At 39.8% G+C, this 25,255-nt stretch overlaps 1 protein-coding gene across 3 annotated transcripts in view; it reads right to left on the bottom strand.

Moving 5' to 3' along the window:
* The window catches only part of LOC122813660 (zinc finger protein 883-like), a 238,868-nt gene that overhangs the window by 20,884 nt on the left and 192,729 nt on the right, over positions 1-25,255 (bottom strand). For all 3 annotated transcript variants that reach the window (XM_044086099.1, XM_044086100.1, XM_044086098.1), the window contains one exon: positions 12,990-13,106. In XM_044086099.1, coding sequence (XP_043942034.1) covers positions 12,990-13,106 — 117 coding nt within the window. The remainder of the gene's footprint in view (positions 1-12,989; positions 13,107-25,255) is intronic.

Genomic DNA, 25,255 nt, shown 5'->3' on the forward strand with positions numbered 1-25,255 from the left:
ACTTCTTCCCTTCAGTTTCAATTTTTAATTGCATGGGTACAAATTAACTTTCTGAATATCAGTCCAGGGTTCATTTGGAAATTCACACATTTGGTGTAACCTGATGCATAAGGCTTAGTTCATATTAATGAATACTGGGCTGTAGCAAAGACTCTACCTTCATCAAACACTTTCTGGATTCAAAGAAGAAAAACTGGACTTTTAGAAGTGCTGAGTTTGCAACTGGAACAAAGTACTATATTTTCTGATAAATACTTGAAGGTATGGAAGCAAACAATAATAATCTCATCCAGAGACTGTAATTTATTTCACCAAATGCTTTAGAACCACGGTCTGTTTTCAATGGGAAAGTAAATTCTTAGCATCTTAAATAATCACAAAAGCAGCATGAGAAGTCAAAGCGATTTCATGTTATCTGACCCTTTTTTTTTACATCAGTGGTGCCTAAGAATCAGTTTATGATGGCTTTGTTGTAAATTCTTGTTGAAAGCTAAAACAAAACAAACTGATACATAAAGATTCATCGTCTTCTTTCATCTGTTCCCATTAGGGGTCGCCATAGCAGATCATCTATTTCCATTTCTTCCTGTCCTCTGCTTCTTGCTCTGTCACACCAACCACCTGCATGTCCTCTTTCACCACATCCATAAACCTTATCTTAGGCCTTCCTCTTTTCCTGTTACCTGGTAGCTTCATCCTTAGCATCTTTTTCCCAATATACTCAGAATCCCTCCTCAGCACATGTCCAAACCAATGTAATCTTGCCTCTCTGGCTTTGTCTCCATACCTTCCAACCTGGGCTGACCCTCTAATATACTTATTTCTAATCCTGCCCACCCTTGTCATACCCAGTGCAAATCTTAACATTTTTAACTCTGCCACATCCAGCTCTAACTCCTGCCTTTTTGTCAGTGCCACTGTCTCCAATCCGTATAACATAGCTGGTCTCACTACCCTCTTGTAGACCTTCCCTTTCACTCTTACTGGTACTCGTCTGTCACAAATCACTCCTGACACTCTTCTCCACCCACTCCATCCTGTCTGTACTCTCTTCTTCACCTCTCTTCCATACTCATCATTACTCTGAACTATTGATCCCAAGTATTTAAACTCATCCAACTTCGCCACCTTTACGCCTTACATCCTCACCATTCCTCTATCCTCCCTGTCATTCACACACATATATTCTGTCTTAGTCCTGCGGACCTTCATTCCTCTTCTCTCTAGAGCATATCTCCATCTCTCCAGGGTCTCCTCCACCTGTTCCCTACTCTCAATACAGATCACAATGTCATCTGCAAACATCATAGTCCACGGGGACTCCTATCTGATCTTGTCTGTCAACCTGTTCATCACCATTGAAAATAAGAAAGGGGTCAGAGCTGATTCTTGATGTAATCCCACCTCCACCTTAAACGCATCCATCACTCCCACCGCAGACCTCACCGCTGTCACACTACCCTCGTCCATATCCTGTACCACTCTTACATACTTCTCTGACACTCCCAACTTCCTCAAACAATACCACAACTCCTCTCTAGGCACCCTGTCATATGCATTCTATAAGTCCACAAAAACCATAAAGAGTCTTTTGCCTAAAAACTCACTTTGGCACAAATTGCATAATCTGTCCACTCTGTGAATATCGTAGTTTGGAGCAGGATACAACTTTAGAAAGGGTGTGTTTCCCTTTTTCCATCAGTGAACAACTGAAATACAGTGCACCTGTAGGAAGATGTAGGGAATTTGGAAAAAAATTAAAGTTGACTAAAGCCGTTTAGAAAATTCAGACAGTTTAGAGAACTGCCCCCGACCCTACATAAAAATGGGAAAAAGGGGACTGATGACAGCAATTTGAAGGCAGACTTTTTTTTCTTTCTTGGAGAAGTCAGCTTTGCATAGCAAGAGATAAAGAAATGAAACTGTGGCCAACAACATAACTCCAAGTGCAAAGCAAGTTGTTAGCAAGTACAAAGTTAGGGGGCATTTTGTTGCACACTGGCAGGTTTTATTTTTGGGGTCTATATCACGTCGTCGAATGCACATATATTCGAATGATGTAATATTGAACAGGGAAGTTTGAAGTGCAAGAATTTCGAACACACAGAACAGCATTTTTTCCCAGGGAAAAAAATCGCTGTTCCGGTACAAAAACAAAAAACACGTACACTTCAAACTTATACTAATATGCCCCCCACACCCACCCTACTTAAATATACCATCTCTAAGATCACATCCCAGTGGAAAAAATAGTAAAGCCATAAAAACAGCGCACTGATTTTTTTCCCTAGGAAAAAAAAATAATGTTCCGCGGCTTTTCTATTTTCACAATTGGAACTTCCTGGTTCAGTATTATGATGTTCAAACACCTGTGCGTTTGACGTCGTGATATAGACCCATTTTTTTGAAATCTCCTTGAACACTTGAGACTATAAGCCTTTTTTATTTAAACTCACTCCCTTTGAAGGGAATTACATGGTTTTAGATTGCCTATGCTTTCCTCACCACCATCTTGGGCTCTCTAAAACCAGTTCGTTCCTGCTCTTTGTAAGACTATATTACATAAATGGCTTTGACTTTAACTGGCGTGGTCAAAAACCTACAGAATGCTGAAGATATTAAGCTCCCTACTTTCTAGGAACTCTTTATTTGTCATTTGCCTTATCTCTAAAACTCTCCATACTTGTAAAACATTATCTATGTCTTCTCTTTTTAAAGTCAGCGGCAACCTACTTGATTTCTCAGTTGGCACATATTTTATGAGTGAAAGAACAAACCAGCCCAAAATCTCCTCTTTCACTTGTCTGCTTCAGACATTTTTCCAAACTTTAATCAGATTCCTTCTGGGACACTAGAATAAAAGCATGGCTCCTGTTTGTTTTTCTAATGACCCAGGGCTCTATTTTCCAGTGTAGAAACTGATGGGAATACCTGTAAGAGCATGACTGGGAAGAAAACCATACCTGATATGAACCTGAGAGGTGAATTGTTATTGCTTATCTGTGCTATGCATGGATGGTCCATAATGAATATGTTTGAAAAGACTTGCTCTTGGCTATATTTGCTACTAGAGGACCTTGTGACAAAGGTCAATAATATATTTTGGTAACTTCAATCAGACCAAAGGCCATATGTCATGGACCACTGAGTCAACTGAGGTGCTACGCTATTAACTTGCAACCATGTGGTGATCAAATGATTGAGCTAGGGTGTTGGCTTAACAGATCCAGGAAACCCAGACATATAGGAAAAGTGCCCTGGGAATTCCTGCCAACACTTCCATGAGAGATGAGTTCAACTTCCACATCCATAAGAGCTTCATCCTCATTATATGAAGGAGGAGTGTGAGGATGGGTAGTCTTGAATAGACCCTGTTCAAAACTTCACTGATGTGGTGGCAAGCAGCTATGGCAAAAAGATGATTTAAGTTCTTGTCAATACAGTAACATTAGGATTCATTGAAAGTAACTTGCCAACATATAGCTATTCTGTATACTATTACTAAAATACTGGGAATATCTGCATTCCCAAGTTGCTGTTATATCACCATAAACAACTTACCATCCACCTCTCAGCAAATAATGGAACTAGCACAGACTTCCTTGGAATAACTAAGCTCATGCACAGTGAATTTCACCATGGCATTATTGCTAGTACTTTGCTGCTTTGAAATACCAAAAGGTATTTACTACAGTTATTCACTACCTCCTCCTGTGTCAACTGTTAGCACTGGTCTCATTTATCCAGCAGCCACACTGACAGCAAATTTCAGGCTACTCTAATGCTAACTTTTCTGCTATTAAGTGATAACCTGGCAAAATTTCAAGCCAAACCCTAAGAACACTGCTGCTTACCCAGAATTGTTCACACAAGCATGCTAATAGCTGCACAGAAGCAGCTGTACCCACCAGGAAGAAGTACAGAACTAACTCAAAAAACAAGACACCCTGCTGGAATCACATCAATAAACTGTATAACAGCGTTTACCTCCAGCTAACTTGTACATCCGGCCAGTATACAACAGTCTAAATGCTACTGCTAGGTATGTTTGACTCCAAGCATCCCCCCCTGTACGTTGGTCATAAAAGGACGTCGGGTATAAAGTGGATGTCAGCACGCACCAACCTCAGAACTTTTCTGCCTCCTGTCCGATCGCCTGCTCCAGACGTTCGCTCCCCAGATTAGTATTGAAACTGTAACCCACTGCATTTTTTTCATTTCCTTTTCTTTTTGCTGCTGCTTTGTTGTGTGGTGATTTCATGTCAGCTAGGAAGGGCAAGTGTCAGTGTGGAAGGCAGATTCCACATAAAGGTGCCCATGACCTTTGTTTGTTCTGTCTAGACCCAGACTACGACCATACCACCTGTGATATTTGTAAATCGTTCATTCCCAAATCTTAAGGACCCCTCTAGCTTCACTTAAACTGTACTTAGAAAATCAGTGTCTTAAGTGCCTAGCACAGGAGATGGAGGTGACGCTGGGTCCTTTGGACGAGCCTCAGACAAGAAACGAAAAGAAATCTCAGCCTGATCTACCAGCTGCACCCCCTCTCTCAGGCATCCATCCCAAGGCTGATGTAGGCCCGAGGTCATTCCACAGCCAGTGGATGTCCCTTTGGTGGATACTACAGGGGAAGCCATGAAGGAGTCTACCAGCACATCCAAGAGGAAAGTGCAGGCATCCAATCTGGGTGAAAAGGGGGAACCACAGCTCGTTATTTCCAAGGGTCCTCAAGCATCACTCAAATTACCATGCACGAGGATGTACTTACTGATGTAGTCGAATGCAGGTGACATTGGGCCCTTCCAGTTTCCATCATATGGAAACACCCAAAAAGAAAAAAGTGAAGACTAAACATGTGGCTCCTGCTCCACTAGAACAACCCCTGACTAGCAGTTTTTTTCCCAAAGCCTTTTTAATGCCTTCATGGCCCTGCATGGGTCTTCACCTTCTTCTGTCCCTTTGCAGTCCTTTTCTCCCTCCATGGCATTCAAAAGAACAGCTGCAGATTCCTCCTCAGATGAAGAGGAATTCTCTGATACTGGCTCTTGGGCCTGCTCCACTCAGATAGCTTCACCTCTAGGGTATGCTTCTCTAGAAGTTGAATCTAATGGTATAGATTCCCCTGGGGAGGACATTTCCTTTGGAGAATCTATCCAAAAATGGTGGAATTTTTCAAATGGGACTGCTGCCAAGTCTTAGATATTCAAAAGAGGTATTATGGCCTCTTGCAGATGGATTCTCCATCACCATCCATCACCATCTGCTATTCCTCCATTTCGGGATGCATCTACCTCTGCTTCCAAGTGTCCAGATTCACAACCCCCTGCTCCCTAGTGTCCATACAAGTTCTATAAGGTACCTAAAGATGCTAAGTTCCTGTTTAAAGCTCATTCTGCAGATGCAGCTACCATTTTTATCACAGCAGACAATGCCTTCAAGTTATTGCCCTCTACTTCCTTACTGCCCACTGATAAAGAAAAAGAAGGTTATGGAGAGGCCGGGGAAAAAGTCTACACCTCTGCTATCCTGGCCTTCAGGGGGAATTAATTACCAGACTCACATGGCCAAATACTCAGTGGGTCTCCTCCCTAATGCAGGGAAACTCCTTTCTGAGCTTTCAGATTCTCCTGCCAAGGCAAAACAGGCTGCCATTCTCAGCTCCTCTGCCCAGATTATGAAGCATTCCAGCAAGTGCAGTTATGATGCTGCAGATGCCCCTGCCTGATGACTTTAAGGCCTAACTCTTGGATGTGCCCCTGGATACTAAAACCATGTTTGGTAGCTCGGCTGCAGAACTATTCAAATCCTTACAGGAGAAAGGTAAGAAGCTGCAGGATCTGAAGCATATCCTGGTTTCTCCTTTTCCCAGACACCAAAGGAACTATCCTACAAAAACAGCCTTTATTAGGAAATCGGTCATGCCCCATTTTTCTAAAGGCAGGAGAGGACCAAGGAAACAAGCTTCTTCCTAATGTACTTCTTCCACTCTAGTTCAGAAACAGCCCAGTCAGTCCCAAACTAAACCCAGTAGCCTGTGACTACCTGCCTCCAGGGCCATCCACTCCCCTTTCCCTTCATCTCTCTCTCTCTCTCTCTTGCAACTTTAAATCAAATCACCCAGGACTCATAGGTCCTCTCCATCATTCCCAGAGGATATTTCATGGTTTGGGAAACTTACCCCTCCTTCAGTGGCATTCCTCAACCACCAAAGGACCAAATGCCTCTCTTCCCTCAGGTAATTTTGGATCTTCTTTCTCAGGGAACTATTCAAGAGGTCCCTTCTGCTCAACAAGGGAAAGGTTTCTTCACCAGGATTCTTTTGGTTCCAAGGAAGGATGGCCCCTTGAGACCCATTCTGGACCTCTCCCATCTAAACAACTTTTTATAAGCCCCATCCTTTTGGATGCTGACTTTGCCCTCTCTTCTCCATCAAGCTTTCATTGTGTCATTGGACATCAAATATGCTTATCTTCACATCCCCATTCACCCTCAGTTCAGGAAGTCTTTACATTTTTCTGTTGCTTCTTTTCATTTTCAGTTCTGTGCTTTGCCCTTTGGTCTCTCTATGGCACCAAGGGTCTTCACAAAATGCTTGGTTCCAGTCATATGCAGACTGCAGGGAATTCAGATCTTTCCTTATATAGATGATCTCCTTATCCAAGCCCAATCTCCAGACCTTCTTCAGGAGTTTCTCTCCTTCACCATATTCCTTCTAGAGAACCTAGGGTTCACTATAAACTATCAGGAAGTCCTCAATGACCCCTTCACAAGACCACATTTTTCTGGGTTGTAGAACTCAAACAAACAAGATGTTCCCTACCCATGGAAAAGGTACTGTTCACCTCTTACTTCCAGAGCATTTTCCCCCTCCCTTCCATGACTGCCAGGGACTTCCTACACCTTCTGGGGTTCATGGCATCTACTATTCCCATGCTACCATGGTCCAAACTGCATATTAGAAAAAGTCAATGGTTTCTAAAGACTCTTTGGATGCAGCATTCCCACCCCCTGGATTTCAAGACTCCACTCCTACCCTGCGTAAAAAAGGAGTTGAACTGGTGGATACTTCAGGTAAACAAAAATCCTGCTCTCCCCCTACAGCCCCCCTTCCCTGGAGCTATTCACTGATGGTTCAGACACAGGCTGGGGTGCAGCCCTACAGTCCTGGAGGGTCAGTGATGTGTGGTCTCCCACACAGACAAAGGAACATATCAATGTAAAAGAAATGAGAGCCCTTGATTTTTTACCTTGAAAATCTTAAAACACAAGCTTATGCCAGGGTTGCTGAGATGATTCACAGACAGCACCACTATCATGTGGCATGTCAACAAGCAGGGGTGAATTAAGTCTTACCTCCTATGCAGACTGGCCCTATATGCTTGGCAATTAGCCCTTTAAATCCAAGTCTCCCTTCAGGCAGTTTACCTTCCCTTGGCTCGCAATGTGGTGACAAACGCATTAAGCAGGTTCATGACCCACTCTCACGAATGGATGTTACACAAGAATGTGTTTCTGGACCTGAAACATCATTGGGGGATGCCTCAGGTAGATCTCTTTGCCTCCCCCATGAATAGGCAACTTCCAAAATTTTGCACCAGAGTTCTACACCTCCTGCATGAAAGGTGGACACATTATCATTTTCTTGGAAGGGGATGTTTCTGTATGCATTCCCACCCTTGCCTCTCCTACAAAAGTTCCTATTGAAGATTCAGCAGGATCAACCAAAAATCTTGCTGGTGACTCCCTTTTGGCCAAGGCAACACTGGTTCCTCCTTCTCCTGCACTTAGCCAGGGGCAATCATCACAACTTACCTCACAGGATGGATCTACTCACGCAAGACAAGGGAACTCTGATACATACACAGCTATTAACTCTGAACCTGGTTCTGTAGGTGATAAGATTTTGATTCCCTTTAGACATCTATTTTCAGAGGACATGCTTCAAGTTCTGCATGAGGCCAGAAAACCCATTACTAGGAGAACTTATGTTTCCAAATGAAAAAGGTTTTCCATCTGGCATTGCAAGAAGGATTTAAAGCCACTACTGGTGGATGTCCCAGTGGTTTTGTTCTATCTGTGTGCACTAATGAAAGGTGGCCTATCCTACTCTTCAGTGAAGGCTCACCTTTCAGCTATCTCAGCTTGTCTGCCTATGTCCCCTCCTCTTGCCTCGAGGTTAGAGGTGAAACTTTCCTTAAAGGCATCCTTCATATTAGACCACCAAGGAAACCAGTATCTCCTCCTAGGGATCTCAACTTTGTGTTACAGAAGCTTATGTTGGCACCCTTTGAGCCAGCTTGCTCTTCTTCACTGCAACATTGCACATGGAAAACAGTTTTGCTCAGGGCCATTATATTTGCTAAAAGGGTCTCTGAGCTGCAAGCTCTAATGTCTAATCCCCCCTTCACAGTTTTCCACAGGGATAGGGTTTCCTTGTGTACCAACCCTTCCTTTATGCCTAAGGTGGTCAACGAGTTAGCCCTTCACCAGTCTATTTCCTTCCCCTCAATCTAAAAGTGAAAGATTCCTGCACTCTTTGGATGCGCACAGGCAACTCAGATACTACCTGGATAAAAACAAACCTATCCAAAAATATGAATGCCTGTTTGTCTCCTACCTCTCAAGAGTCCTGGGTCAACCAGTTTTCAAGCAAACTATTTCTTCTTGGATTTCTAAAGCTATCTCTTTCTGCTACTCAGCCAGCAGCAAGAACATTTCTTCTCCAGTGAGGGCACACTCCACTAGCACAGTCTCCTCTTCTGGGGCCGTCTTTAAAGGATTGGATACTTGTTCCATCCTGGAAGCGGTTACTTGGTCCTCTGTTCATACCTTCACCAAACATTATAAATAAGATGTCATCTTCAAATCCAGAGCTGCTTTTGCTATGGCTAGTCTACATGGCTTTGTAGAAAAAGCTTCTGTTCCTCCTCCTCCACAGCTTTCTCAAGCATGAGCCTTGGCATTGGCATTCTCCTATATGTGATGAATGTTGCAGTATATGAATAGAAGGACATAGAACAGTTGTGTGAAATCTTAACATAACCATAGATGTCCTTCTCTTCTATATGCTGCAGTATTACTACCCCTACTGCCTTCCCCCTGACGCTTGCCTGTCTTTCCTGTTGATATGCTTTTCACTTAGGCTCAGGTTGGTGCTTGGCAGCATTCAGCACTGAGGTTGATGTGTGCTGATGTCTGCTTTATATCTGATGTCCCTTTATGGCCAATGTATGGGAGGGGATGTGCACTGTTGCATGTACCTAGCAGTAGCATTTAGACTCTTTTATACTGGCAGGATGTATGAGTTAGCCAGAGGTGAACTCCCATATGTGAGGAATACAGCAGCATGTGAGTAGAAGGACATCTGTCCCAACAACTTGACTTATCTTGTCATCCACTGTCCAATTCTTCCTCACAATATTACAAATCTGAGAGACATCTGATGTAAATGTGACGCATAATCTAGAACTAGTATTCTGAGTGTGCCTAGCCACCCTAGATGCAACAGTGTTATGTTGCATATAATGCTTTGTAAAATAGGGACACCCTTGGTTTCCCCTATCCATTCCTTCCACTGTTAACTTACCAGTCATATCACTTTCCTTAAACCCTCTATCAATAAGATAATCTCTAAAAGAACTCATAGTTCAAGAAAATAGTTGTTCATCACTTATCAACCTGGAAAGTCACATGGCCTGTCCGTTAACTACATCCGTAAATGTATATCCCGGGTGCATTTTGGTCCTTCACAGGAGTGCATTTTTTCTACACACCCATCTGTCCTTTTAACCAGTTTAATATCTATAAAGTTAATTTATTCTAATACCCACCTTGGAAAACTCCATAACGAATTTAAAATAACTAGTAGTGGAATGTAATTAATCCAAAAACTCATGCAACCTATCAGAGATACCTGTACTCAGAATATATATATATCATCCACAAATCACTTATAGTACTTGATACATTGACTAAAGTCCGGATTATTAAGGACAAAAGTTGTCTCCCAATATGCCATCACTATGTTTGCATAAGAGATGGCACAGGACATGCCCATAGCCACTCCAGAAACGTGTAAATAATACATGTCTTTAAACATGAAAACATTGTTCTCTAATATCAATTCCATATACAATATGAGAATGGGTACTAGGAGAATATGTACTGTTGACATTAAGATAAAACCTAACAAACTCAAAGCCAATTTCATTAGGAATGGTTGTAAAAAGTGAACACACATCTAATGCCACAAAGAAATAATCATCAAACTGACCGGAACCATCTACATAAGCAAATGTAGACTCCAAGTCATCCTTTGTGTCTTTCAAAACAGTAGTAGAGGCAGCTAATACCAGATTCAGCTGTGATTCAACATAGACAGAAGGTGGTTCAGTGAGCCACCCCCTCCCCGAGACAGACGGTCTAAGTGGTGGGTCATACAAATGCTTATGTATTTTGGGTGATTCTTGAATGACTGGTATCGTAGGATGTTTAACACACAAATACTCATACAATTCAGATGTAATAACTCTACATATAAGACAATCATATAAATCTGCTTTGACTCTGTCAATGATAGAGTCTGTGTCCTTCTTTAATAAGTTATGATATGTAGACACATCCAAAAACAAGTCTTGCATTTTGCTTTCATACTGTTTCCGGTTCATGACCACTATTGCAACCCTTTTATCAGCTGGATGTAGAACAATGTGTGGAATCATGCTGTAATTCCCTCAGGGTCACCCCCCATCACTGGTTAAGTTGATAAAACACTTGGCATTTCTGCTACTGTTATCCCTGTACTCAAACAGATCCCTTTCACAGGACCTAGAAAAGGCCTCAAATAGTGGGTGTAAGGTGGGGGTGAAAGAGCTATGTTTCTTAAATTTAAATGCTGCATGATCATGGATTTTGCTGAAGGAAAGTAGCTTAAGCATAACATTTCTAATGAAGGACTTGATATCTGTGATGGTATCACAGATGTTAGTACTGGCTGCTGGTTATAATTACAGCCCCCATTCAACAAAGACAACTGATGTTCAGTTAAAACAAAGTCTGAAATACTCCCTACTAGTGAACTGTTTGTAGATTCCACATTTTCTTGTAGAATGCTGAATCTGGTCTGTCGACTATTTCCTCCTCTTCTGCCCTTGACTCATGGACCTTACTGGGGCTGCAAGATCCCTTATTGTTAAAGGTAGCTGTTGAAAAACCTGTGGAAGCTCAATGGCAGGTGGTGCTCCGGATTTGCGTCTGATATCTGAAGAAGATGGCTTAATAGGGTTCACAGACATTGAAGTGGATGCTGAGGAAGAGATATAAACCTGGGCCACGGCTGTAACTCCATTAGTGTCACTCACTGCAATCTCCTTAACTGAGAGTTCAACCAGGCCCAAAGTAGATCTTAGCCATGAAAACACAGTACTATTTAAGTCCAACAAATCTCTATTCAGTGTACATTTTTTCTGCTGTAGTAACCTGTTCTCATAAGCAATAACATTACATGTCACTTCTGTTGCTAAAGTCACTATTTCCAAAGGATAGACATTATATAATGACTGTTCGTTAGCATCCAAGTCAACAGCAAAAGCTTCTTCTACTGTAGCAAAATGTTCTATAAGTAATTTAATGTAGTAAAAACTCAACTCAATGTTCAACTTGCCATTTCACCAATAAATCAGGAATCAACTGCCCATAGGTTGGAATCTTCTGAATTCTAAGGACATGAGGAATGATTTTGAGCTGCAAACATGCTTCCAAATGCACTGTTGCATCTAGGGTGGTTTGGCACACTCAGAATAGTAGTTCTAGATTATGAATTACTTTTACATAACATGTCTCTCAGATTTGTAATATTATGAGGAAGAATTGGAACATCTTAACAGTGGATAACAAGATAAGACAAATTGTTGGGACAGTTCCGTCTTTTACTTTCAAGAATAAAAATAATCTGAAACACATGTTATGTTATGATCAGACATCAGCAAAAAAGGTGACCTCACAGAGGATAAGCATTTTTAGCTGTAGGAGCTGCACAGTTTACACTTGAAAATGGGCATACTTTTCTACATCCCGACTCTGGTAGGTTGTTTAGTTTTACTTTATACGTTGACTGTTCAAGTAGGGTTTATCTTGCTAGATGCAGGAAATGTCCAGCATTTTATGTTGGGAAGACCAACCACTCTCTCAAAGAAAGAATACGTGAATATGTCAGTGAGATCCATAGGGGTGTAACTACAAATACACTAGCTAACCATATTAGCAATATTGGTACGGGTCATGTTTTAATTTTCAGGTCATACATTTAATGAGTTTTAATAGATTTTTGGGTGATGTCAGGAATAAGACCGAGCAAGCTGAAATGCGTTGGATCATTACCTGGCAGTCTGATAAAGGCCATGGTCTTAATGAGTGTGTCTCTTTAAAGCCTCATTTGGGTTCTAGGAGCGTGCATAGGTAATTGCTCATAGGCTATACAGCTTAACTGCATGTTTAAATCAGTTCTGTGTAGCAGTTACTCAATGGTCCGATGAAGCATCTGTTTGTAGATGTGAAAGTGCTTACCTTGTTTTATATGCATTTTTCTTTCTTTTTATATGTTTTTTTTAAGTATCTGCAGTTTCAGCCTCACTCTATAACTGTTCAAATCCATTATCCTGTTCAGTGTCTAATACAATGGTGGTTTCTCCTTTTGTACTGGGCCTGCTGGGGGCTTGCCCCACACAATGCCAATGTTTTTACTTGTTTTCTGCATTGATGCTGGGGATATCAACGGACTGGGTGTCTGCAAATTAATAATACAAATAACTATATAATCACTGCAGAATGCTACAAAGAGATGATAATGGATCATTCCCTGCTATGAATAAGTCTTTCATTCACAGGCACATTTAGGTCACAGAACAGTCTGGATTTAAATAAAGTAAATGCCTGGATTTAAGTTAGGTTATCATGCAATTAATCAAAAGCATAACAGAACTGCTTACTCTCTCCATCTCCTTCAGGATTCTGCCCTTCTTCTTTTCCAGCAATTACTGAATTATTGTAAGGGGGTTTCTCATCTTTTTCGAACCATTTTTGTTGCTCAACCATGTTCTGGCCATCTGCATAAATTAAAAGAAAAATCAAAATAAAATCTCACTTGGTGTGGTTATGCCAGTAACACAACAGGAGAATATAGGTTAACTACTGATGCACAAAATGTGAACTGGGTAGTAACAGTTAATGACTGATGCATAGCTCACTGGTTTAGTAAGCCAAGACAAACTGCAATTTGTACTTAGAAATTCATGCATCCTACATGTTCCATAGCTCTCTTAACTTAAACATTCATGCATCCTACATGTTCTATAGCTCTGTTAACTTTGCACAAGTTTCTAGTGTGACAATTTCACATCATGGACATCAAGCATTTACTCTGGAGATGGTACTTATTCCCTGTCTTATAGCCAAGATAAGCAGACAAAGGACAACGCTACACTGATGTGTTCAGTATTCTACAGATAAGATCTCACTACATCAAACCCTATGGAGAAAATGGTACATCAGCATAGGGACCTTACCACAAGAGTAGAGCTTCAAGTAGGATCACTGTGTAGGGACCTTACCACAAGAGTAGAGCTTCAAGTAGGATCAGAGTGTAGAGACCTTACCACAAGAGTAGAGCTTCAAGTAGGATCAGTGTGTAGACACCTTACCACAAGAGTAGAGCTTCAAGTAGGTTCACTGTGTAGAGACCTTACCACAAGAGTAGAGCTTCAAGTAGGATCACTGTGTAGAGACCTTACCACAAGAGTAGAGCTTCAAGTAGGTTCACTGTGTAGAGACCTTACCACAAGAGTAGAGCTTCAAGTAGGACCACTGTGTAGACACCTTACCACAAGAGTAGAGCTTCAAGTAGGATCAGAGTGTAGAGACCTTACCACAAGAGTAGAGCTTCAAGTAGGATCACTGTGTAGAGACCTTACCACAAGAGTAGAGCTTCAAGTAGGTTCACTGTGTAGAGACCTTACCACAAGAGTAGAGCTTCAAGTAGGACCACTGTGTAGACACCTTACCACAAGAGTAGAGCTTCAAGTAGGATCAGAGTGTAGAGACCTTACCACAAGAGTAGAGCTTTAAGTGAGATCACTGATGCAGTTGCCATAATCCTTGGGACTTCTGCCACAGAAAGCCCAGTGCCTAGTCTGACTTGAGAGATTTGCACTCTCCCCCCTCCAAGCTGGGTGGATGTCTGTGGGACATAAGAGTGACATTCACCCATATCATTTTTATTTCTTTTCTGCCAAAGAACCTAGGCATAGGTACTCTGTTTCTGACTCCTGAGACCACTCCTACGTCATGGGTGGTCATACCACTACCTATTTCCTGGTAATCTGTGCCATAAAGGCAATAAGACAATGAATACTGGCTCTCCTTCTATGCATTCAAACTTGGGAAAACAAGAGGCCTTAAAACTGAGATGTGGAGGGTATGGTGGTGGTGGAGATGTGACTTTGTACACACAGTCCCTAAGATGCTCAAACCAGTAAACTTGGGTAGGTAGATGGGAGAGACTGCTACAGTGTTCCCACTCTAATATATATTATTATGCTAAGTTTCTTGCACAACTATGTTCATCATAAGGATCACTGTTCCAATGGCCATAGCTCTTGTGACAATGTCCAGAGCTACTAGCTATTGAATGGTGACAGACTTCCTGTAGCAGCCTGAAGGGGGCCACTCAGAATGGCAAAGGTGAACTCTGCCCTGCTTTTGAGAGTAATACCCAATTTGTAGTGTATGGAAAAGGTAAGTACAAAGGAAGACGTTTCTACTTCTAGGATGACCATGGTACTAACTCCCTCAGAAGCACTGTTGTATTAGCCCTAGCCCTTGCAACATGTTACCTTGAGAATCGTCCTTTGGGCAGATTAGAAATTATATGGAATAAGCCAGCCATTTTGCTATGTTTTCCTTGGAAACTACTTTCTCTTCTCATAGAAAAGTTAATCTGAGGTTCTTATGTTTTTGAACTATCCAGGTAGCACCTTAGCATACTTCAATTTTTCTACTGTTGGAGCAGGTGATTTTGAAGTTTGTTTTACAGTACAATCAGTACAGGACTTATGGGTGAAATGTTGTAGTTTTGTCTTCTTTTGATTTAGGATGAGGTCTGATTTGGCCAACCAAGTTTTGATAGAGGTGAAGAAGTTGTGAGTGAGTTGCTAAAGTTGAGTAGAATTCTGGGCTGAGCATATAAGAGTAGAATTGTCAGCATATTGGAATAGGTTGGCATGTTTATCAGTACTGTACAAATTGTTAATAAATATAATAAATAAGAGGGGTATTGATCCTTGGGTGCATTTACAGTTACCAGTAGGAAGGCTGAGTAGCTTGATTACCACTCAGCAGTTCATAGCTCATAGGTACTTACTAGGTATGCAGTCCAGTGCACTATATAGGAGCCCAGCCCAAATTTCAAGTTGCCCCAAAGTATCATCTGGTTAAGCCACATGTTCAGTGTCATACAGTTAGCAAATGAGGGCTGAGAGAATCAAACCTTGTACCACAGTATCTACAGCTCATATCCTTAACCTAATGCATCAACTGCCAGACAAAGTCTGATGCGGTACCGACTGAGCTATCTGGGCTTTGATCTGTCTGACAGGTAGATCTGGAACCAGATGGGAAAGGCCTAATGATGCTAGCTGAAACAGTAGCTTGCCATGGGAGACTGTATCAAAGGCTTTTTATAAGTCTAAAAATAATGCAGATACAATACTTTTTTGTGTTATGTTTTGACTGATAATATTTATAAAGTTTTATAATACAGTGTTAGTGCAATGGATTGGACTAAAACTGTGCTGGGTATGAGATAAAAATTTTTTGTCAAGGGTATGTTTAATTAGTTGAACAAAAATTGTGCTGGGTAGGGGATAAAAGATTTTAGTTAAGGGTATGTTTAATTAGATGAACATGGATGCATATTTCCAGGATTTTAGGCAAGGGTGAGAGAATGGCTAGGGGGCCAGTATTTGAGTTTAGTGACATTGCCTACTTTGTTAAGAGGTAGGATATAAGATTTATTCCAGAGAGAGAGGACATGAGATTCTTGGCGCGATCCATTTATGAGACTAGACAAGATGGGCTATGGCTTAAGCAGCAATTATGAGATAGTTGTCTGGTAAGTTATCAATAGCAAATGTTGTGGGTTGTCTTCCAAGGAGCTGGGGGCTGATAATACAGTTTCACTGATACAAATAGAAATGTATACTCCAATGCCTGTAAAACTGAGGGATGGTGAATAGTTTCAGACTCTAGTCCTAGACCTATATAATGTTTTTGGGCATCTGAGAATCATTTTGCCTCTCATTTGAAGTGATTCTTCATCCTGCAGAATATATAACCAAATGAAACAGGTCATTGCTGTCAGCACTTCAATGTTTCAGTCTTTGACATAGGTTCAGAGTCTCATCAGAAATGATATTGGAGCCCTATGCCAGATCATTTTGTCATGAAAGCATATTTCCCTAAAAATAAATGAACTTGTCTTTTTTCCTTTTTGTTCTTTTCTTTTTTAATGTCATATAAGGATCTCTTAGCTCTTAATCTATTTGGGAGTTTGTTCCATAGCATAACCACCCTGTTGGGGAAAATTGTTCTTTTCACTTTAGTGTAGCATTTGTTTGTGCCCATAATCAAATTACTCCCAATTGCCTGATTAATCCATTTGATTTAAAGGCTTTTGTATAACAAATCAGGTCACCTCTGGGCAACCGTTAGAAACCTGAGTGCAATTTTAGGTACTCAACACTTTACTGTATATACAGCAACAACAACAAGATATAAAATAACAAAATGACAAAGGTTGGTGCACTATATTTAAAATACTCTCTAGCGCCTCTGCTAATCCCTTCCAGGAGAATAAACAAACACATGAAATACTTATAACAACATTGATTTAACAACTACAAATGAAATACCAATAAATTAATTAAAAATAAATATTCTTAAACAGCACTCTTCCATACGCACTTGCTATTCAAACCATAAGCTTATATACTGTGTTATATTCATTTTAAAATAAATAGTATTTCCTTATATATAATATTAATACCTTTTCTTTCACTCATATTTAATTGCTGCAAAACTGTAGCATCCAAAAGAGCAGTAGTGCTGTCATGGTACTATAAAAATACATGGCAATTGGACTGCAGTCTTTTTTATTTGTATATGTTCATCGAGCCTTGTTTTAAATGTTGCTGAAGTCTGACCTATATAAACCTTATCACAAGGGTACCTAAAGGCATAAATAATACATATATTGTCACATGTAAAGCAATGTGCCATTTCACATTTCTTATTATTAATCTTGTCAAAACTTCTTACAATAGAAAAATAACTACATCAGGAACCCCAAGGATAGGTTCCCTTAAGTTGCAAATGTATATTCCTTTCCCCTTCTACTAATTTGTTGACTAGGGTCTAAAAGGCCCCTAAGATTCCTGCCTCTCTTACATGAAACTGCAAAACATTTGGGGAAAACTTTTCTTAAAGTCACATCATCAGCAATACACTTGTAACACTTTCTATATAACTGAATCATAATATTCGCAAAAAACATTATATTCTATGACAAAGAATATTTTTTTTTCTGAAATATGTTTATCAGTTCCATGATGCATGTAATAATCCTCTTCCAAATCACAGGATGACTGCAACTGATTTAACAAATCTTTCCTAGCTAAAATAGAAACTTTATTATATGCTTCCAACATACCAATCTTACTATATCCATAGTCAGCATAATTCCGTGTAACTTTCTTAGCTTCTCTCAAAAAAATCAAATTGAGAACTACATATTCTCCTAACCCCAAGTAACTTACTATATGTTAAAGAAGATTTAACATGTGGAGGATGACAACTAGGAACATGTAATGGCATGTTCGAAGCACTAGGTTTTCTATATAGTTTCAAAATAACTTTACATCCAGAAAAAAACAAAAAATGTCACATCCAAAAAAATTAATTTTACTATGATGTATGTTACAGGTAAATGATAATCCAAAAGGATTGCCATTTAAGCTATCTAAAAATGCAACACCTTCAACCATCCTACCCTTACAGGCATAGTATACCATCAGCAAAATGGAAATAACAAATAACATTTTGTTGTAAATAAATAATCCTTATAAATTAAGTCCTGCTCCTCCATCCCCATAAACACATTTTTCATAAGCAGAGGTAAGACTTGCCCCCACAACTGTACCAGTTAGTTTAATATGCATCTATTTATTAAAAACAAAATAAAACAAAGCAAAAATGTTTCTGAAACAAAAATCAACCAACTCTGTCAAAAATTTCACTTTAAGGGAAATACCTAGGCACACTTTGAATGCTTGCAATCCAAAACTATACTTTATACTTGTATATTAACGATTTACATCAATCGTCATCAAATAATATTCATGTGACCAAAACAAATTCCTAAAATGTCTTAACAAGTCAGTCATATCCTTAACATAAGATGGCAACTTGCACACAAAGCTTGTTAAAAATCATTAACTACCTTTGCCAAACTTTCAGTAAAGCCAAAAGAACCAGAAATAGCTGGCCTGCCTAAAGGTTTGGTTAAGCTTTTATGGATCTTAGGAAGACAATAAAATGTGGGAACCCTATCCTTTGATATCTCACACAAAATCTTACCATCTTAATATGTAAAAAAATCCTAACCCAACACCCTTATTGACCAGATCTATTAAGCCTGTCAGGGCTGCCTCATAATCCTTTTTTAACACCTTTTGATAGGTATCTCTGTTACTTAAATGTTCATAACACTTTTGTTCCTAATGTTCAGAATTCATTAACATTATGCTTTGCACTTTATCTGCAAGTTTACTAACCATACCTCTCAATCTGGAAACATCAAAAATCTGGACAAGGCCCATGAAAAATAGGTACAAATCTGTACGCTGATTAACATCTAATTTGCATACATAATTATGTAACCCCACCCACTCCAATGGAATTGTGGGATACCAACTTTCAAACGCAAACTGAAGAACAGACAACCAAAACATGGCACCAGAGTCCCCCTGCAGCCATTCCAATGCCCCGTTACCTGGCTATTTCGCCCCATTTACCATAAACACTAATGTATGCATTCTGCTTTACTTCTACAATGATTTGGATTTTATTTTTACATTTTACAGCACAACAATGCAGAAACACTAAAAGACATCATCTGGTAAACAAAGCAATATTGTTACTGTCTCATAATGAAAATAGGCTTGACATTAAAACTTCTTTGCACTTGAAACTCACATTCATTGAAACAGCATTGAAACCCACACCACATCCAAAGAAAAAGCATCTGTCCAGTGGTGGATAAAGATTACCTTTGGGCTGTTTTCAAATCATTTGCCCCTTGCACACAAAACAAGAAACATACATCTGTTCAGCAGCCATTATATTATGTAATAAATGGAAATGGGCCTTACCAAAACCTGTCTTTGACAACTTCATGGACTCATTTGCAGGCCTACTCTAAAATGTCTTCATCTGAGTTGCAGTAATTAGATAATTTTTAAAATTGAAATATAGCCCGTTTCCACTGAGCTTACAGTACCTAATATGTCCTACATAATTCTGTTTTTTCAGGCTTATTAAACAAATGTGTGATCATGTTCTGCTCCAAGCCTATGACAGATAGTAGACTTGCTAGATGGAAAGGAAGGACATTTAATATACATATAAAATAAAATTTCAGCCCGTAGTTTTTCTTGCTAAACTTCCTTAATAAAAAACAGCTATCACAGTCATTGGCATTGTGTGTTATAAAGGTACACTTTTGAAACTACTGCATACATATTTTACATTTTTTAACAATAAAGCCACTCATAGGGCATCATATCTACCAGTGCACCATAATACAGAAAAACCCAGGAGTTTTCAGAGCAGATCTCTTGCTTGCATTCACAATAATAAAATATATAACTATCTGAAGGATTTGGCAGCTTTGGAGATTGAACTTAGTGTAAATGGTGTCAAGGGGCTGACATCCTCTTGGCAATTATAGCACTTTATTTGCAGTAAAACACTATATCAGCCCTGCAGTCTCTGCACTTTGTACACAGCTTAGAAAAATAACAGGAATGATTAGTCAGTTTATAACGTGAGCAGCAAAGTAATGAATTTACAATGCATGTGGCAATCAGAGCAACACATCACCACTGCCAAGTCGTTTTGTACAACTGATATTTTGCATGCTTCACACATAATGAGACATGTACGCATGAACTTTTATGGGAAATGGACTGCAAATTAGAGCCAACTGCATTTCTGACCACTCGAAAAAACATATAAATATAGTGTCAATCTAATGACTGTTATGATATAATAAAATATGGTCCTCCTCAATTCCTAGATGAAGCTATAAGGCTTTGTTGAGTATGTTATTGCAGACAGTTAACCTTGTAGGGTTCCCTCATAAACACAACTTTGTATTAAATCAACTGCCATTTTATCACATCAACTGCCATTTTATCAATCAGCCTTGCATACATATATAACGGTTTTGCTTATGCTAATACATGTGAATAAACCAGGCCTGGCAATGCCTCTCCTTTTCTGCCTGGTCTGGTGGACTGTCACAAGGAAACAACAAGCTCTAGAAATATAGCCAATCTGGGTTAACAAGCTGTAAATAAAAAAAACAAAAAAAAACAAACCTGAACAATTCAATTACTAATCGAGTATTTATTCCAGACATCACATCCATTATTTGCGTCTGCTGTATGTACCACTTCACACACGGTTACAAATCACAACCTTGAACCTGAAGTGTACACTGACTCACGGAGTAGTTCCCGTTCCTCCTCCATCGTTGCTGCCATTAATAACATTGCCCTGAGTAGTTCCCGGCTTAATCCCTGCTCGCAAACTCTGCCCACTCGGCGAACTGCTGTTTCAGCGCTGTTCTAAATTTCCCCATTCCCGCCAGCTTGCAATTCAAATCAGCCAGCCGGAAATGATGATGTGAGCTCCTTGAGATCAATTCCGACTGGCTGGTAGCCTGACGGAGCTGATGTCATTGCGCACATGATGACGTCAGCTCCAACAGCGCGAAAATTTTAAAAAAAGCAAAAAAAAATCGGAAATGAAGGGTGCCACTCGGGAATCGTGGCACCCCTTCATTTGAACCCCAAAACTCGGTAAAAACCGAGAAATTCGGAATGGTTGGGAGGTTTGTTACTAACTAAATCTGGATGCAGCTGTAAACTTCTTAATATAATCCATCCTTTCTTAGACAAATGGTATTTAATAACTTAATTTATAGTAAACTATTTTAATTCACTTAAGGTAGTATTACTTAATCATCATCTTCTTTCGGCTGTTCCCGTTAGGGGTCGCCATAGCGGATCACCTGTTTCCATTTCTTCCTGTCCTCTGCATCTTGCTCTGTCATACCAACCACCTGCATGTCCTCTCTCACCACATTCATAAACCTTATCTTAGGCCTTCCTCTTTTCCTGTTACCTGGTAACTTCATCCTTAGCATCTTTTTCCCAATATACTCAGCAACACTCCTCAGCACATGTCCAAACCAATGTAATCTTGCCTCTCTGGCTTTGTCTCCAAACCTTCCAACCTGGGCTGACCCTCTAATATACTTATTCCTAATCCTGTCCACCCTCGTCACACCCAGTGCAAATCTTAACATCTTTAACTCTGCCACATCCAGCTCAAACTCCTGCCTTTTTGTCAATGCCACTGTCTCCAACCCAAATAACATAGCTGGTCTCAGTACCCTCTTGTAGACCTTCCCTTTCACTCTTACAGGTACTCGTCTGTCACAAATCACTCCTGACACTCTTCTCCACCCACTCTATCCTGCCTGTACTCTCTTCTTCACCTCTCTTCTACACTCACCGTTACTCTGAATTACTGACCCCAAGTATTTAAACTCATCCACCTTCGCCAACTTTACTCCTTGCATCCTCACCATTCTTCTATCCTCCCCCTCATTCACACACACATATTCTGCCTTAGTCCTGCTGACCTTCATTCCTCTTCTCTCTAGAGCATATCTCCATCTCTCCAGGGTCTCCTCCACCTGTTCCCTACTCTCACTACAAATCACAATGTCATCTGCAAACATCATAGTCCATGGGGACTCCTGTCAACCTGTCCATCACCATTGCAAATAAGAAAGGGCTCAGAGCTGATCCTTGATGTAACCCCACCTCCACCTTAAACGCATCTGTCACTCCCACCGCAGACCTCACCGCTGTCACACTACCCTCGTACATATCCTGTACCACTCTTACATACTTCTCTGACACTCCTGACTTCCTCATACAATACCACAACTCCTCTCTAGGCACCCTGTCATATGCTTTCTCTAAGTCTACAAAAACACAATGCAACTCCTTCTGACATTCTCTGTACTTCTCCATCAACAGTCTCAGAGCAAACATCGCATCTGTAGTGCTTTTTCCCGGCATGAAATCATACTGCTGTTCACTAATCATCACGTCCCTTTTTAACCTAGCTTCCACTACTCTTTCCCATAACTTCATGCTGTGACTGATCAATTTAATCCCTCTGTACTTACTACAGCTCTGCACATCACCCTTATTCTTAAAAATTGGTACCAAAACACTTTTTCTCCATTCCTGAGGCAGCCTCTCACTTTCTAAGATTTCATTAAACAATCTGGTTAAAAACTCCACTGCCATTTCACCTAAACACCTCCATGCTTCCACAGGTATGTCAAGGTAGTATTACTTAACATATCAAAAAATTACTAATTTTATTACTCTGAATTGGAGGCATAAAACATGATTAGTTAGCCATATTTACTTCAGTGCATGTACAACCTTCTTCAAAGTAAAACATTTCTGATTCGCATGAAACAAAAACTTTCTTCACAAAATTCATTCATTCGTACTGTCATCAATAGCACTACCATGCAAACTAGGAAATCACTAAAATACAAACATAAATCGAATTTTCTAATAAATGTAAACAATTCAGTTTTTGATAATGTACTCTCTAGGAGAATTAGTCAGCATTTCTAAGTTTCGACCACTTTTGTGAGATTACCTAGCTGTCTCTAATTTTGCAGATTGTCCCTGATTTGCCACATATTCTTGCTCTTACTGTCAATAAATGTTACTTCCTGGGCTATTGCAGAGGATTAAAATCAATTAAGCTAGACATTACAGTTTCATACTTCTTATTGTTCAGATAATGCATGTTAATGAAGCCTCTTTGGATCCAAATATATGAGCAAAGAAGTTGGGAGGTAAGTACCATCCCTCTTGCTCACTGTCTCACTCTCACTCACAACCACCCGCCTTTCTCTTAATTGAATTTTTCCTTTATTTTTCCACCTTGCTAAACATGGCTTTCTAATCAGCTCTTACAGAGGGGAAGTAAAACAGCAAGTTCTTGTAAATGCTAATGGAATTACTTTTACTAATTTTTTCTATGCTCACTAAACAGCAAAGCTGAGTTTACTGTGTACAAAATGGGTGTTGATTACTTTTTTCTGTCCCTGCTTCACAGCAACTTAAAATGCTACCATGAAGCTGCGTCTCTTGTTAGAAAAAGCTAACATTATGATAAACATTTAGCCCATTACCTAAGGACAATTCATATATAGCTGTAATTATATATTATACATTTATATGCAATTTTATTTATATACATACTACATTGCATTCATTAAATTCTACATCTTAATCAGGACAGTCTGCATAAATAATTTTAAGTAAGATTACTCAAACATTTCTTCTGATAGCAAAGTATGCTCTGTCTTCGTATACAAGTATGCAGGGATTCTTCCTCCTTAACATGTTCTTTTTTTATTCTTTTAATCCTTCTACCAGGGTTTAAGCATACAGATCAGACACTTTAAAACTTCCTTAAAATTATCAATAATTGGTTCTATGACATAATCTGTTATTCCCCCATTTTCATATTCTTATAGGATTCAAAATATATAGCAACATTTGTTTTGGTGTCCTGATATTGTATATCTCTGTTGGGGAGGGTAAACTTGTCTCAGGATAATGTTTTTGTTCCCTCAAACTGCTATGTATTTTTCAGTGTTTTTAGCTTTCCTTCATTCTTTGTACAGATTGTTTCATTATGCCAGTCCCTGTGGGATTAGTCTGATCCCAGTGTTCCATGATAACTTTCTGCGTGCTGACCTGTGTTGGCAAGCATATCATCAGTGCGGCCATTTCCCATGTGCACTGAAGTGTGCTGCAGTAGTGTTGTCGCCTCACAGTAAAACGTTGTCCTGTTCGATTCTCAGCTAAAGCGTCTTCTGTGTGGAGACATGCATGAATGGGCATACCTTCGTTGAAGGTTGTGCGTCAGAGCTGGCAACTCGGCATGTAAAAATCTACTGCCAATCATTTGCGGACCGGAGTTCCGCTGTGGCGACCCCTAACCGGGAAAAGCCAAAAGACACAACAGCTGAAGTTTGAAATCTGTGTCCTGTTTTCCTCTGTCCCTGCCTTCAGATATAATCTTTCCTTCAAGATTCTGAAAGAATTAAGAGTGGCAAGCGTCTGGGTTCTTTAGCTGAGATTAACAGAAAACTGGCAGCATATAGTGATTAATTAATTAATGGCACCGCAACTTGGCAATTAAGTGCCAGTGTTTGGTGTGGTTCTTCCTCACCACAACTGTAGCTATTAAAATCTTTCATAACTCACTTCTTGTATTGGTCTTCTAATGCCAAAACTTGATCTCTTAAGCATGAATATTGAATTACCTAATACTGTCAAACATGGAAATGGTGATACAGAGTGTTGACAAAATTAAAGAAAATGAGTGATTTTTGCAGGGGCCCATGGTCCTTTACATACCTAGATGTAGAAGCATCATTCCACCAGCTCAATCTCTAGATATGTTAGATCTGAAGAAGCCCAATCACAGAAGAAAATTAAAAAGTGTGCACTCTTTGAATTAGTATACTTACAGAACAGATGTGTGTTTGGAGATTGCTGTGAGTTTTCCTTGGCACTGACCGGGTTTTGACAAAGCAGACCCTGTGAATAATTATAAATCCAAACTATCTTCCTAGCTGCATGATTTGGCCTAGGTGAAGAAACGGGCAATGATATCTACCTTTGAGATAATCTATATTAAAAAGGGGAATATTGACTTTTTATCTATTAATAATTATTGTCTGGCAGTTAGTAGACGTTAAATGCTATGCAGTTTTAGACTCAAATCCCACAGCATTCCTGAG

This window comes from Protopterus annectens, chromosome 10.part0, assembly GCF_019279795.1.
Source record: "Protopterus annectens isolate FY-2018-M chromosome 10.part0, PAN1.0, whole genome shotgun sequence".
In the NCBI taxonomy this organism is placed as follows: domain Eukaryota; kingdom Metazoa; phylum Chordata; order Ceratodontiformes; family Protopteridae; genus Protopterus; species Protopterus annectens.